The 16783-nt window shown below is 42.2% G+C and overlaps 2 protein-coding genes across 3 annotated transcripts in view; one reads left to right on the top strand and one right to left on the bottom strand.

Moving 5' to 3' along the window:
* The first annotated feature begins 10 nt into the window (after nt 1-10).
* Nucleotides 11-10219, top strand: ZC2HC1C (zinc finger C2HC-type containing 1C). Of its 2 annotated transcripts, none has more exons than XM_079127469.1 (3): nt 11-163; nt 923-1740; nt 6854-10219. In XM_079127469.1, exons 2-3 carry the CDS (start codon nt 942-944, stop codon nt 7021-7023), a joined length of 969 nt encoding a protein of 322 aa, XP_078983595.1. In that variant the 5' UTR covers nt 11-163; nt 923-941; the 3' UTR covers nt 7024-10219. The 2 variants fall into 2 exon arrangements, with proteins under 2 accessions (XP_078983595.1, XP_078983594.1); XM_079127468.1 differs by having other exon boundaries at nt 13-163; nt 923-2255.
* NEK9 (NIMA related kinase 9) overlaps nt 9943-16783 on the bottom strand; it is a 36776-nt gene continuing 29935 nt past the window's right edge. Inside the window, exons 20-22 of the mRNA XM_079127467.1 lie at nt 15992-16153; nt 13872-14081; nt 9943-12361 (exon numbers count right to left, since the gene is read on the bottom strand). Coding sequence (XP_078983593.1) covers nt 12239-12361; nt 13872-14081; nt 15992-16153 — 495 coding nt within the window. The 3' untranslated portion in view covers nt 9943-12238. The remainder of the gene's footprint in view (nt 12362-13871; nt 14082-15991; nt 16154-16783) is intronic.

Here is a 16783-nt window from a genome sequence, read left to right as displayed (position 1 = left end):
GGAAGAGGCGGGGAGAGGCGCGCGCCGCGCTGGGGTCTCCGGGCAACCGGACTAACAGAGGCCGGCTAAGAGCGCCTGCGCGGCTGTCGGTTGCCGAAGGGTCTGGTCTTCAAAGCTAGGTCCTGGGGTTTCCCCTGAGCAGGAGCGGTCCCGAGAGCCTCAGGTACCGGGAAGGGAGAGGAGACATGGGGTCACACCGTGAACTCCCGAGGACCCGAGGGGCAGGAGAGCGAGGGCTTGCCCCTCAAACTGGAGTGTCCAGTGAGGGTTCCCGCAGACCCTCCAGGACAGAACATAACTTCCGCGTTCCGGATCTAAAGCCGGCCACGGTCAGGTCAAAGGGCACCCACCTCTCAAGTAGCCGGCCTCCACCGTCTGTGCCACCTGGACTCCTTGGATAAAGTGTTTGACAACCAGGCACCTGCTCCAGGTTCCAGTGGCCTCTGTGCTCCTTGGAGTCCTGCGCGGTTCCGGAGGAGAAAAACCCTGAGAACTCTTTGCACTGGTCACGGGGCAGGCATTTTTCTTACCTGTATGACGTTTACTTTACAGGTGAAGAAACTGGGACCAGCAAGGGAATGTTGCTTGTTTCGTGTCTCAGGCCTAAAACCAGACCTTCAATCCAGTGCTCTTTTGCCTGCTTCATAATCATGTATGGTAGAGGCTGGGACTGGTGGAAAGGAAACCTAGGTGGCAGGAACACCTGTGTCTGTTTTCCTGTCCTCAGGGCCTAACATAGTGGCACTTGATCATCACTCACTGTGTGCTTACTGAAGGAAAGCTCTGGCAGAACCAGCTCCACTGTCCCTAGAAAAGTTTAAGGGAAGTGTGGGCAGGGCAAATGTAGAAACAGTTTACTTTAGCAGCCGGGAGTGAACCTCAGACAAATTCTTCACATGTATCTGGTTTAAATCTCCCCTAGGCTTCAGTCCAGGCCCTGAATGGCTGGTCTCCAGTTGGCTCCACATCTGCCTGTGGGCGTTATGTTCCCACATAATAAAACGGAAGCTCCAGGGCTCCACTCAGCCCAGCAAGACCCTTATGAACAAGGTGACTCTTCCCAGCGATCTTCGATGGGGCAGAACAATTTTCAGCAGAAACTTCTGAGCAACAAAGAGCTAGCAATGGATAATGTCTACTCTCAACCCAAATGGAACCCGCGCACACAAGCCCGGAGCCACTTTTATCCCCACTGTGCTGAAATCAGCCAGAGAGACATGGGCAGTGATCTCCAGGGCCAGGGAAAGTGTTTGTTTTCCCCACGTTCTCAGTCGCGGTATCCCAAAGCAAATGACCAGGACTTTATCCCCTTTACAAAGAAGCGAGTTGGGGTGGACCGAGCATACCCTCTGAAACCCATGGTCTACCGGAAGTCTCATAGTTCAGGTGAGGCCAGCACTGATGGGGACCAGAATGTCTACCTGAGACCCCCTAAGTCACGAGAATTTTCAGACAGCAATTTTGACTTGAGGAATGGGGTGAACTCATCTGTCCTTGCTGACTTGCAGGGAGAGAAGGCCATGGCAAACCTCCGAAGAACTGAGTGGCTGCAGATCCGAAGACTGGAAGCTGCAGGGGAGAGCTTAGGGGAGGAAATACGAAGAAAGGAGATTCTCCTGAGGGAAAAGTTGAAGAAGACAGAAGAGGAACTCAGACGGATCCAGAAGGAAAAAGAACAGGCCAAGGGAAATGAAGACAGAGGGCTACAGAGAATGATCCTTCCTAGGAGGAAAGTTAAAGGTAATAACAGGAACACGACATACAAACCTGTCTTCTCCCCAGAATTTGGGTCTGAAGAGGTGTTCAGTAGAGACAGGAGAGAGGATAAAACTTGGGGACAGCCTCAAGAAAATTCTAGCTCATTCCTGTTCTCTGATCATAGAATCCAGAGGCTTAAAAGGGAAAGGCTGGTGGCAAGCAAAAACAAAATCCGAGACCAAGCCTCAGGGCCATTAGTGGCCAAGTTCTCTCAGCCTTCAGAAGAGCCAAGCAGTACTTTGGAGAGATCCACCAGAAGTTCTGGCCCGTCCAGGGTGCCAGGCTCCTCAGGTTCCAGCTGCTCCACGGAAGAGCCAGAACTGGGCAAGTGCAGCCACTGTGGACGCACTTTTCTCTTGCTCAGACTGGAGAGACACTCCACCGTCTGCGGCAGGATGCAGGGTTCCAAGAGGAAAGTGTTCGACTCCTCCAGGGCCCGGGCCAGGGGCACAGAATTAGAGCAGTACTTGAATTGGAAGGGGCCAGCTGCAGTCAAGGTAATAAGAACCCGGTGGATTTGACTTTGTGCGTGGATCCCTGTGAGGATCCCCGTGAGGACCTCGCTGTGAGGGCCTGATTTCTTTAGGGAAAATTCATGTGTCATGTAGGCTGAAGGTGGGAATTAACAGTTGTTGAGTATTCCTATGTGGCAGGCACCATGACAGGTTTTTCATGTGATTTTCATAATTCTGTAAGGTGTCATTACCTCTCATTTTACCAGTTCAGAAATCAAGGCTCAGACCTACCCTAAACACACACACATACACACACACACACACACACACTACGGGGCTTGGGTTAAGTAACTTTCTTGAGGTCGTAGCTTTAAGTGGCAGGGCCAGCATGTAAATCTTGGTTAGTCTGACTAAAAAAATCTAGAATAAAGAAATATATGCCCTTTTGATTATAAAAGTAGTACATGTTTATACCACATAAAAATGTAAAAAACATGAAACATCCAAAGAAGAAAATTATGCAGCAGTTTGTGTTTATTTTCTTGGTTTGCCAAGAGGCTCCTTGCTTTTGGCAATATTCTGTCACTTTTCAAGACTAACATCTGTCACCACTCCTTTAGCGCTACCTGTTCTTTCAAGATTAGATCAATTTGATGTGTCTTCTTGGTAAATACAAGAAGCACAACTACATTTGAAAATACTTTTCTCTTTTTAGAGTGTAAACACCTTGAGGGTAAAGGACTTTGGTTTTGGTTTTCTTTCTTTCTTTTTTCTTTTTCTTTTTCTTTTTTGGTACTGGGGATGGAACCTCAGGTCTCTTTACCACTGGAACTATATCCCCAGCCCTTTTTATTTATCTGTTTTTGGTTATCTTTTGAAAAAAATTCCTCATGTTAGAAAAACCAGGTTGTTAACTATATGGGCTTCAAGACACTGACATGGTAAGTTCAGGAGAACTTCATAGATACACTTGGAGAGATGTGGAGATTGTCTCATGAATAACCTGATTATCAAGGTTGTACCACTTGGTTTGTAATATGAATATTTTTCTAAGTGTGGCTTGCCAAGAAAATGTTATTTTAATGATATTTGTGTGTATTAGAAAAATACAATAATATGTAATTTCTGGGGATCATGAATTTAAAGAATAATTGTAAAGAAAATAAAGTGGTCAGTGTTGGGGAAAGCCTAGGCCATTTGATCTTAAAGTCCCCACCTAACTCTAATGTTGTAGGAAAATGAAAGTCCTTCTGTCTTCATTTCTTTCCAGCCCTGCCTCTGCTGTGCAGGCACCTCTCTCATTTACTAATTGATGTATGTATTTGCTGAGGTCCTTTCAAAACTCACATTGATGTGACGGCCATTGAGATGTGTACTCAAATACATCTCTTAATGGAGATGTACTCAAGTGCTTTTCTCTCAGAAAAGAAATATTCAGAGATGATCTCCCTAAAATCTAGTTTCCAACACAAAGTCAACATTTTGCACTGGCAGATAATGATAGGGTGGCCAGTTACTGTTCTTTCTTGTTTTCTTTTTGGTCAACCCAGTAATCCACTGGGGATTCCCTTTTCCCACCACAGCAATTTATTTTTGGCCACAACCTAAAAGAATCTTGAGCTTCTTAAAATTCCTAAATATAGTAGCAGTAAAGCTGCTGAGATCAAGATGCCCAACTTTGTGGAAACTAATTTGAGGTAATGTGTTGTATTGGGGAACCAAGGCAGGATTGAGGTGTACCCACTCCTGAGAATGTCCCAAGGATTATTCCAGCGCTCTGTGTCTTTGAAAGTTGAGTGTTATATGTCCCTGCAATTCCTCTAGTGCACTCACAAGAACAGGTGATTTTCCTGACACCTTTTTATCTTTTCATTACCTGTATCTCATGTCTACTAGACCATAAGCATTTGAGGACAGGAACCACACACATCTTTGTGCTTTGTGCTTAAAGTGTTGAGTAAAATTTCAATGTGATAAAGAATTTAAAAAGATAGGTATTGTACATACAGGGAGGCTTCCCCTAATTGGATTCTCTTTAAGGTCCCTGGGCACCATCTCTAACACTGACTCTTTGACCACCTTTTCAGAGGCTCTCTTAATGGATCCTTTCTCTTTCTTTGGTTGTATCTCTTAATGTTATCAAGAGCTTTTCCCCTTTTCTATTTTTCTTCTTTTAAAGATTTATTTTACAAGGGAGTGGAAGAAATTTAAGAAAGATTTATTTTAATATTTGCATGCATTTTAAAAATCATATAGTACTAAATCATCTGCAGTGCAAATCAGTGGTTTCCTTTACTGACCTTTAATCCAGCCGTCAGTTCTGTTACATGGTTCTTTTTTTTAAAAAAATTATTAGTTGTTGATGAAACTCTATTTATTTAGTTGTATGTGGTGCTGAGAATCGAACCCAGTGCCTCACACATGCTAGGCAGGTGCTCTACCACTGAGCCACAACCCCAGCCCCTGTTACATGGTTCTTTCGATATGCATTTACCTATCCTAAATACGATTTTTTTCTTGATTTTCCAATATTCTGCATTAGCTGGTGATTTCTTATGGAACTGTGGGCCAAGCTCTCCTTCATATCTCCTCTGCCTTTACTTTTCTCCATCCCTTTTCCCTCACTGTAGCTGAATTACTGTTTTGGGTTAATTCAGTAGTAGGATTTTTACATGACTTTGTACATTTTGTTTACTGCTGAGTGAACAAATTTCGCCCCTGTTCACATGTACTTCGAGTTAATAACTGAACATGTTTTTATTTCCTTCATCTTCTACATATCTATCTCTAATTTCTTTTCCCTATCTGATGTCTGACATCTGTTTATGTTCTAAGTGCTCAGATACCTCACATAATCTATCAGTTTGTTTTTCCTGAACCCCCACTTTCCTTTACTCTTTCCCCTCCTGCTCCAATCTGGACTGGCTCTTCTCCAGGCCTGGTGCAGACCTGTTTTCTTGGAACTTCTCTTAGCTTCTCTTCTGTGTTGGATTCCCTATTTTCAGCGTCCTCTGCCTTCTTTTTTCTTGCTTTTGAAACTTACTAAGAAATGTGCACAGGAGGTAAATTTTTTGTCTTGGAATGATTGAAAATATCTATATAATAGACTCCTATTTGACAATTTGGGTACAGATTTCTAGGTGGAGAATTATTTTATCAGAATTATTACTATTTTATCTTTTAAGGTATTTTGCTCTAGCTTTTAGCATCTAGTGTTTACTGTTGAGAAATCTAATGCCATTTTGATTCTTGCTCCATTATATGAAATGTTTTCTTTCCTTTTTCTGAATATTTATAGGATTTGTTTTATTATGAAAGTTTATGATGATTATGCTAGGTACATGGTAAGCCATTTCAGTGTCAAGAATTGTAGCCTTCAATTCTAGGAATGTTAATTGTATTATTTATTGGATAATTTTCTCCTTGTGCTTTTTTCCTGCCCTGTTTGGAACTCCTGTTGGCCATATGTTGGACTTTTTGAATTGACTTTGTAATTTTCTGATCTTTTCTACTTTAAATTTCTATTTTGAATTTTTTCCCATTCTGAGGCGTTTTATTGACATTATTTTATAACATTTCTACTTAATTTTTAGTTTTAGCTATGAAAGTTTTATTTATAATTGATCTAGCTGGTTCTCTGTTCCTGGGGTTTTTGTTTTTGTTGTTGCTTTTTTGGTGGTGCTGAGTATTGAACTCAAGGCTTCATGCATGCCAGGCAATTGCCACATCAATGAGCTATATCCCCAGCCTAATGTCATTGCTTTTTAATATATTCTTTTTATGGACACATTCTTTTCTAATATTCATCTTAGTGATACGTTTTTCTGTAAAAAAGTTTTCTTCTTGTTGCTGCTTCCTGAGTTTTTGTTTTATATTTTGGGGGTGCTTTTTCCTTTTTAGAGCTTTCATCAAATATCTGGTGGCCTTTGGCTATCCATTCATATTTACCATTGCATGGGTCTTGTTGACTAAGGTCTTCATGTTGAAGATTATTGATAGTGAGTCTTGTAAGTGGGTGCCCCAAGATCAGCGTTTGGAGGCTTTTCTCAGCACCTTTAGTGCATTCAGAGAACCCTTCTCTTTCCTAAGAGAACACAAAGGTGCTTGTTATTCTGGGAGCTGAGTTGGGGGGGTGGAGGTTGACAGTCACAGAATTTGCTATGTATCCTTGCTCTTAGTCCCCATTTTCAAGTCCAAGATTAACCCTGTTCTCCACCCTGTCTGGATTTCCTGAATCTGAAATCCATCTAGTTGGGTTTCTCCAGAGCAAAAAAACCCTGTTTTCATGTGAGGGCACCACAGGTGTTGGACATTTGGATGTGCAAGGGGAAGGGGAGCCCTGGGGTCTAGCACGCTTACAGCCCTGCACCTCCCTGCTTCCTACCTCCTGGTTCTTTCAAGCACTGACCCTCTCAGGGGTTCTGCTGGGAACGTCATTTGCTTCCCAGTGTTACAACCCTTGCAAGCCCTTGGTCTGTGTCTCCATTCTGACAAGTCAGTAACCACAGTCCTCCTTTTCTGTTCTCTTTGATTTTGTAGATTAACACCCTTTTTATTTCCTACTGTCATTCTCATGGAGACTGAGGAAGGAAATAAGATAAACACCACTTTGAAGGTCCAGTCTTCTTTTTTCCTTATAGGTGGAACCTCCTCAGAAGAACAACTGGAGGCAGAAGCACGAATCTTTCATCCATACCCTCCGTCATGCCCGGGAGATCCAGCAGATAATTGCCAAAGGTGGAAAACCCTCAGATTTGCATCCCATCCTGCCTGCAGAAAACCCAGACTATGTTCAGTGTCCTCACTGTAGCCGCCACTTTGCTCCCAAGGTGGCTGAGCGACACGTTCCCAAGTGTAAGACCATCAGGAACCGTCCTCCACCTCCACGGAAGCAGTATAGTTGAGTGAGCCGGCAACAGTGGAAACCTCCTTGGGTAGTTCAGAAGGTTCTGCTTCAGCAATGAACAGAAGTAGAATAATTTGATGTAAAGCAAAAGCAGACAAAACTTTGACATTGCCTAGAACTGCCTGCAGAGTCAGAAACAATGACAGCAGTTGCTAGGCACCAAGAGGCAGGAGGAAGACCCAACTTCCCACTAAATTACAAACTCTTCTGTGTGCCTTATGGTCTTGCCCTAGGAACTGATGGGTGAAGACAGAACAGCAAGCAGCCTACATTAAAGCTGTCTTCTCGCAAGCCAGACTGTGGTTTGTACGAGTGAAGTGCCTGTATTTGGCTGTGCCTCTTGGTCATGGTACATGTGTATGGTTTCTGTTAATTCTTCTAGCTCTTGCAAGAGGTCGAAGTTTTGGGATGAGCTGGAATCAGAGGTCCATGGTCGCCCAGATGGTAACTCTTACAAAAGATAATGAGATTTTGCCACAAGACATTGTGAATGGAAGTCTATCCTTGGCCTCCCTGGGGCATGGTCCTGGCCAAATGCCAATAAAAGTATGTGATGTTAGGGCACAAAATATCCTAAATCTTCCCTGTGGTGTACTGTGTAATAAAGGAAACATCTTTATGTACTTTACAGGGTAGGGGTTGGGGGAAGCTCATTATACTCCCTACTTGTTCTTTATTCTAATGGGTTTCATATGTTGAAAAAAAGAAAAAGGAAGAAACCGCTAGTCCTCTTGCTTTCAAATCAGATTGGTTGACTTTTTTTTTTTTTTTTTTTTTGCGACTGGGGATTGAACCCAGGATGCTTTACCACTGAGCTACATCCCCAGTTATTTATTTTTTAAATTTTGAGACAGGGTCTCATTGAATGGCTGAGGCTGGCCTTGAACTCGTAATCTCCTGGCTCAGTCTCCTGAGTAACTGGGATTACAAGTGTATGGTGACCACCACACCTGGCCTTAATGACTTTGAGGCAGCAAATCTACCACCATAGCAAGCTGGGAGGGTGTATAATGTCACGTGTCCCTGCTGACTAGAGCACACAGTCTGATTTCTATTTTAGACAGTAAACTTGGAAGGAAAAAGATCTTTTAAATTTTCTATGAAAAACAGTGCCTAATGCAAGTTGGCCCTCAATTAATGGGTTTTGAGGACTTATACAAATAAAAAGATGAGTGAGTCCTTAAGGAAAGCTCGCAGACACTGGATTATTTACTTAACCTGATATTTACATTTCCCAGGCAAGTTTACAAGGAATACACTAAGTTCCACACTTGATGTTAAAAGAAATAGATGCCAAGAATAAGCTGTGGTCACAGTTACAGAATGGTAGCTGGTGGACAGCTCTGTCCTGCAGATGTGTATTATTTGGTTGTGCAGTGTTAAAAATATGATCTGACATTTAAAAACTGGAATATGGAACATCTCTTAAAAAACTGGAGGTTCTGCAAACAGTGGGCCAGCAACCTAAGGACAGGTTTGGTGGGATTCAGAAAAACTGGCTCCTTCAATCAGGGATGGCAACGGGTGGAGCCTAGGTCACTTGCCTCATCTGCCCCCTTCCCCCCAGCCCCAGGCACCTGGCTTTGGAATCCCTGGATGGTTATTAAGGTTACAGGTCACTGTGTGTGTAGGGAGTGTTTTCTATATACACAAGGATGCGGTTATTCATTCTTAGTTGCCAAAGAAATAAAACAGTAGTCAATGCCTGGTGTTCTCTTTGATCTCTACACGTTTAGACCTTGGTTATTCACTCACCAGTCTTTTAAATTTAGCTTGACCTGGGTTTGGGGAAGAGGGAAGAACTTTATTTCTAAGTTTCTTCCTGGATAGGATGAGAGAAGACACAAAAATGCTGCCTATAAATGTCCATATTTTATATTACTTTATCCAGGAAACTTTAGTTCAAGTAAACATTATAAATTTTTAAAGTTCAAAAAGTTAAACTATGGGAAAAATCTCATGGTGAAACTCACATGGAAATTCACTTCGTTTAGAAGTGCCTGCAGAGACTATTTCTTCATGTTTCATGCAGGACGGCACCTTTTGGTCGACATTTGTTTTCAGGTGATTGATTACTTTCCACAACTACTTGGGAGGTAGCAGAGATTTGACAGTGGAGCTTTCCTCCTTAGGTTCATGGTTCTGGGGGGTTAATGAGCAGTATTACTTCCATGGTTAATCATTACAGCAGTGGGGGGTGGGCATGTTTTACAGTCCCGACTGCAGCCCACTGTGCTCTGACACTACCGACTGATACCTCCTTGGAGGCCCAGAGACTGTATTTGAATGAATTTGTCCAAAATACATCCTCACTGTGGAAATGTCCTATTAGGAATGTTTTGAATAGATGATAAACCAGATGAAAATGAAATTTGAGTTTTAGACTTCAGCAAATGCTCAGCCAAGAGCAGTTGTAACTTGGCTGTGCTATGCCAGGGAGACCAAATACGGCTCAGCCTCTTTGAGAGAAAAGTTTTGTACACAGAAACTGGCATGATCACTTGGAAAAGCCCCTGTGAGACAGAGGAGGTAAGTACCAGAAAGGATCCTTCCTTTAATAACTTTTTTGTCCCCCTCCCTCTGAACTTCCAGAGCTGTCACTTCAAAGTTTTCATAAACAAGTTGTAGTAGCAGAAATGATTTTGCTGGCAAGAATAAGAGATGGAAAAGCAGCAGAGATTATTTCTGTGCAACGTTCCTTATGCTCTTTCTGTTATAAGAACACTTATTTATTTATATAAACATTCAATTCAGATCCGGAATGTGGGTGTTTTACCTCCAGTGATGGCGGCCATGTTCAGGCTTACTGAGGCACAGCACTAATTCAGAGTTTAAATGTTTATTTAAAACAGAAATGCCAAACCACTCCACCCTCAACCTTTCCAGCACAATAAGCTAGTTCTTAGGCAACAGTGTCAGCGTAGAGGAGTAACTCAGGTTATACTGTAACTCAAAAGCAATACCTAGCACTGCAAAGAAGAAAAGCAGGACAAAGGAAGACTCAGCTACAGGAAACCATTCAAAGGCACTTCTGCTGTATCACCTTTCACTCTCTCCAACTACACTGCCACCTCTGAACTGGTTTCTGTTTGCATAGCTGTTTGGTAGGAAAAATCATGTTGTCCCAGGCACAATTTGGGAAAGTGCAAATTGTCTCTAAGGCACAGAATTTAGATTCTCAGCAAGAGAATAGCAAACCTAGATTTCCCAAGGGAACATGCTAGAGAAAATGACCAAGGCGTTCCACAGCCAGGGAATGACTCCCTTCTAGAAACAAAGCAGGGCTTTTAGCCCCTTCAACACTTGCCATCACCCCAGCCTCAGCAACGTACCCATATCCCTCAGCTCCAGAGCAGGAGCCAGCCTCATGATGAACACCAAAATCAGCCCTGCTGCTCAGGCCTGCTGAAGTGGTGAGCGTGAGGACGCAGGAACGTGAGAGGCCAGTCAGTCCTTAAGAATCCAATGCTGCATTTATGATGAACCAAAACCTACTGTCAGGGTTTACAGCAAACCCTCAGACCTTCTCTTACTTTAGGAAAAGGTTCAGTGATTACATTAGTACTAATGTACTACTCTTCTCAGAATCGAGAAAACAATGGGACATCAAACCAAAGAAGATCCCATTGGACAGAGCTGCCCATCCCCAGAGATGCGGCTTTCTCTGAGCACCAGCCTTTACGCCACTAATTTTAGGGAAATGGCAGATTTTAACTTACACAGGTCCTCCTCCAATATTTCACATCTGTTTGGTTTTTAGAAAAATAAAATTAAGTTTGTGACTTGTAGGAAGGAGGATGTAAGACCATCATATCAGTTCCAGTGACCCGAAACACCACAGGAACACTTCATAAGGCTTGATGGAAACACAAAGCCCCAACCACGTGGGAAACCATCTAACACTTGCCTAGAACTATCTACATGGAATTTTGTTCTTTCAGGACACTGTTTCTCTTTGGGAACACTATCTTGTTCCTATCTACAAAGGCACATCAGAAATGAGCTCACAGTCAAACTCCTTTCATTTGGCAGGTTCGACCTGTTCTGTTAGGCTTCCGGGACCCCCCAAGGTTTGGTGCTGGCTTTGGGCCACTCAAGTAAGAAAGATGATACAGATTCACTGTTTATGACATGGTTTCAAAAGACACCAAAAGGGGAAAAATACTGACTAGATATACAGGAAAGGATCAGACCTCTCAGAGCCATGAAGGCAGAGGCACGAAGTCTTCCCGGGGTAGAAGACTCAGTGTCACTGTCACTCTGACGCACTCTTGGATACCAGGCAGTGGCACTGAAGGAGGCACTCCTTGTGATTTTCCTAAGGCTCTTCTAACTGCCTGACTCAACTCTCTGAGACACTCCTCCTTAGAGGCATCTTCCAGAGCTGGGAAATCCCACCCTGCACTGGCCACAGCCTGAAACTCCAGCTGTGTGCTGAGGCGGGGCCTGCCCTTTGTCGACTCCTCACTGAAGACATTTCATCAACCCTCAGAGGAAAAGCATTCTAGGCCCACTTTTCCTCCTAAAGCATTTAGCTGCATGAAGTAATTGAACTTTCTGAAAACAAAACCTAGATTGACTCCACCAGACAAATTTTCCTGGACTCTGGGCTCCAGAGAGGGCTCAGAATACTTTGCCACTCTCCAGAGGAACCCGGGCAGGCACACCTGGTCCCGGCTGGCCCCAGCTTCATACTTTTCCCTCCCCCATCCAGAGGTGCACTGCCTGGTGCTGAATTCCCAAGGCAGCTTCCAATCAATGATGAAAATGACAAAAGGGATATGAGCTGCTACCAGTGCAATTAAAGTGAGCACTGTCTCTCTTCTTCAAAGGTAGGATCAATAGATGAGGTACAGAGCTGCTGCTGCTATGGCAGTCACTGGTGACAAAGCTAGGGCCACAGGGCCCTTCCATTCTCCAAAACAATAAAATCACTCCTAGATCCTATCTAAAAGGCAATGCCACTCTCCAAATGTACTAGGAAAGTGCTTCAGAGCCTCTGCCTTGCGCTTCTTGTCTGCAAGTGAACAAAGCCAGGAAAGCTGCTCTCTGCGTTCGGTAGGTGTGCTGTGAAGTACTCTGGATCCCAGTTTCCTGGGGGCAATATAGGCTCAGGAGGCTAGAGGCTGGGTCGACAGGAGTCTGTTCCCAGGAGGCACCAGGAATCTGAATCTAAGTCAGGCTTTGGATCCATTTCCATCTCTTCCTTTGTTGTCTGAGTTCCTCTGGAATGCATCCCCACCTGTTCAGAGAAACAGTTCCACATTAGCAACAGTGCCGTCTGGTCCTGGCAAATCAGGACTATGTTTTCAATGTTAGTCTCCAAAGGTTTGTAGCCACAGTTTTGTAGGAAGTTCATGGCACCAACTTAGAAAATGTCTACATCTTTACATTTGTGGCAGACGGGGTGACCAACTGCTGTGGTCTGTCCAGGACTGTAGGGTTTCCTGGGACACAGAACTCTCAGTTTTTAAACTGAAAGAGTCCTGGACAAAATGATCTTCCTGCCTGCTATAGCTGCCAATCTTACCTCAAATGTATATATTACTTTCTAAAATAGTTTCATAGGCATTCTTTCATTTAATCCAAAAACAAAAACAAAAAAACCCTGATATGGGATGGGTGGTATTATTTTCTTCTTTAGGTGAGGAACCAGGGTTCATAGAAACAAAGTGATGAGTCCAAACACATTTAGTTAATAAATGACAAACCAAGGGCTGAATCTATTTCTCTACTCCTAGAGTCTATGTGCAGAGATACCAGGGTTCTTTTTTCTTTTTTTTGGTGGTGCTAGGGATTTGAACCCAGGGCCTTGTGCTTATGAGGCAAGCACTCTACCAACTGAGCTATATCCCCAGCCCCCTACCAGGGTTCTTTAAAGACAGCACAAACAGCATCATCTGTGAAGTGCTTTTCCCAAACCATTTAACCTGAATCTTACCAAACCTTAAATCCAACTTCTAGTTTCAGAAAATACAGAGTAAAAGAAAAATGAATTAAACAACACTCCAGGGAAACAAGACAAATCAAGAATGTGGGAAAAAAAAAAAAAAAAAAAAAAAAAAAAAAAAAAAAAATCATGAAAATATTTTAAAGAGTGATAGTGGTAGAGGAAATTGTTCTAGGTTAAAATGAGGCCAATCAAATACAATGTGTGGCTCCTGACAAAATTCTAGTCTGATAAAGAACATTTTTGTGGAAAAACTGGGAAAATAAATATTATCAATGGAGTACTAGATGAAATTGAGAATATTTAGGGTCAATTTTGTTAGGTGTGATAAAATATTGTTGTTGTCCAGGACAATGAATATCTTTATTTTAGGAAATGCAAGATGAAGTATTTAGGTGGGCTACACACAATTTACTTTAAAATGGTTCTGAAAAAAATATACGTATTTACAAACACACCCTCCGCCCCCCAAAACACAGCAACATACGAACAACTGTTGGATCTATATGGTGGATATATGGGTATTCATTGTGAGGTTTAACATTTTTCATAAAAAAAGGTAAAAGAAAAAGCAAATAGGAACAACAAACAGGAAAAAAAAAAACAATGGAAGTTAGGTGATGAAACTCATTCATCCAGGTGCCTGAATAGGGTCCAAAAGCTTCTGGGACCCATTGCAAAAGTGACACCACAAAAGATAAGAGACTTGCAAAGGAATAAGTGTATCCAGTGCTTGGTGCTTTGTTTCTGTGATTTTTTAAAAAAAGACTCAGAAACTCAATTATTCTGTCAATGCTCTCACCTGCTGCCCTCCTTCTAATTTTTTGTTCAGCTTCTGCAGTTGTGTAAAAATCTGGAGGTTTTCTTGCTGCAGCTTCTGTTTTTCAGCCAGACACTTTAACACCAGACCCTGCAATCTCTCCACCTCCATCTGCAGAGTGTTGCACACACAGGCAGGAGTCAACGGTGTTCCTTTCCCAACACACGGTACTGCAGGATTCAGCCTCGATGGCTGGGGACAAGAAAAAGATTGCAGGAGAATCAGCTCAGGTGTCACAGTTTCCCAATCCAAACAGATTTCACTTTTAAACTAATATGATAAAAAATACACACACAAGAAAAGGTCTAAGAGAAACAGAAAAGTGCTGGGTTTACAACAGTGCCTGGAACTGACAGGACAAGGGAACTCTCATTGCCTTGGTCCCCACTAGGCAAAGGTAAAAGAACAATCACCTATTATAAAGGAGTCTGTAAAAAATTTAAAGTGCATGATTTGGTTTGGAACAAGTCCTTCTGATCACAGCAAGGACATGATGATCTAAAGGGTCAACATTCATGAAATGTAGTGGATCACTCTATAATGATTTGAAGGTGTGACTGCCAGCACAATTCAAGAAGGCTAATTCACCATCAAGTTTCAAAGGTTTTATTACCTCTTCTGGGAAGGTTTTCAATTATCCCAGTCTGGATTTTTCTCCCTTCTTCTATTGTACTTTGTTAACAGCCAGGGTCAACAAATGACAGCCCATGGGTCAATTCTGGCCTACTGCCTGTTTTATAAATAAAGTTTTATTGAAAGACAAGCATGCTCATTCATTATGTATTATAGGTCAAGCATCCCTAATATGAAAATTCAAAATGCTCCCAAATATAAAACTTTTTGGGCACTGACATGATGCCACATGTGAAAAATTCTACATCTGACTTCATGTGATAAGAGATTGTGGTCAAAGAACAGGCACACTAAAATATTGTATAAAATTACCTTCAGACTGTTTATAAGGTGTCTATGAAATATAAATAAATTCTGTGTTCAGACTTGGGCCCCAGCCCCAAGATATCTCATTATGTACATGCAAATATTAAAAAAAATCTGACAAAGTTTGAAATATAAAACACTTCTAGATCTTAAGCATTTTGGATAAGAGATACCCAACCTGTATTTGTGGTTGCTTTTGTGCTATAATGTCAGAGTTGAGTAGCTGCAAGAGATTGTATGGCCTGCAAAGTCTAGAATAGTACCTGGTCTTCTATAGAAAAGTGTGCTGCCTTCCCATCCCCAGTTTACAGTATTGTTTTATTTTTTTCCAGGTTATTTTTTAAAAATTTGTTCTCTTTAGGTATACATGACAATAGAGTATATTTTGACATAATACACATACATGTAGTATAACTTCCCTTTTTTTTTTTGGTACTGGGGATTGAACTCAGGGGTACTAAACCACTGAACACATCCCCAGCCCTATTTTGTATTTTATTTAGAGACAGGGTCTCACTGAATTGCTTACTGCTTTGCTTTTGCTGAGGCTGGCTTTGAACTAGTGATCCTCCTGCCTCAGCCTCCTGAGCTGCTGGGATTACAGGTATGTGCTACCACACCTGGCCTAACTTCCCATTCTTATGGTTGTAAATGATGAGTAGTTAGACACTGGTTATGTACTCATATATGAACACAGGAAAGTTGTGTCCAACTCATTCTACGGTCTTTTGGTTTAGTTTTATTGAAGTATTTACCACAATTTCATTTCTGCTGGAACTGGGTGCACATGTGTTGCTCCCTCCCTACACTTTAAGTATTACTTCTTATACTTAAGAGCCTCCAACCCATCCTAGCATTATCATAAAAAAATGAATCAGAATTTAGGAACTTCAGTTTTGGTATTCTAGAAGCAGAGAGAAAAGAGAACTTCTGGTGTAAAAAGGTGTTAGCCTGTCAGAAATGTGGCAGGGAAAATACTGATCCAAGGCAGCTCAGTTTAGTCTTGGGCAGAAACTTACAGGACTACTAGACAGAGAGAGCAAAGAGTTGAGGCAGGGCAGCCAGAAGACCAGGGAAGCCAGAGGACACAGTGAGGCCAGAAGGACTGGGCAAAGCTTGTAGTTACTCTACCTAGTTGGCAATTCAAGGTAAAAAGCTGTTACCCAGGCTCCCACTGGGGGCTTGTGCTCCGGAGGAATTGTGGAGGGCACTTTGAGTCCTTGAAGCTCTTCATAGGGCAGAGTATCTTTCTCAGATTCTGAAAATGCTGCACTTAGGGGAGATGGGCTATCAGGCATGGGGATGAATTCTGCATTTTCCAGCTCCTATATACATGAGAAAGAATCTCATCAATTGTTTGCAGAAATTTTATTTCTTCCAAACTCCCTTCTCACTTTTGCTCTAGCTTTCATTCTGTTGTGACATTAGCACCCTCTAGTGGGGCAGGACAGTTGTGATTAACAACATAGACCACCCTAAGTGGGAATAAAACCAACAAACCTTCATGGGTGGAGTAACAGTGATGCAAATTCAGACTTAAGCTCAAGGAGAAAGTCTGAAGTGTCTGGTGCATTTCCCCAATATGTTAAATTCTGCACAGGCTATTCAATGAGTGGGGAGGTCTGAAGGTGAGGACAGTAAGGCCAACTGCTATTCTGCTTAAAGGCTGTGGTTGAGGCTGTGCTTACACTCCTCCAAGGACTATAAAGTTTAGTCTTGTTGGTTATGGAGCTTTAAATCTGTAGTTTTTTTTTTTTTTTTTTCATAAAAAAATTTTTAACTTCAAAAACTTTATGTTTACTGTATATAATATGAATGGGCAAAGGAAGCTAATAAAAACCACCAATTCACCATTCAGATCACTGTCAAAATGATTACTATGCAGTCTTGTCCACATTCTTCTGTGCATTACATATTTAATTAACTTTTCACATAAATATACTTGAATATCATTT

This window comes from Sciurus vulgaris (genome assembly GCF_902686455.1).
Source record: "Sciurus vulgaris genome assembly, chromosome: 2".
In the NCBI taxonomy this organism is placed as follows: domain Eukaryota; kingdom Metazoa; phylum Chordata; class Mammalia; order Rodentia; family Sciuridae; genus Sciurus; species Sciurus vulgaris.
The sequence above is the reverse complement of the archived record's forward strand: the minus strand, read 5'-3'. Positions and strand labels throughout refer to the sequence as shown.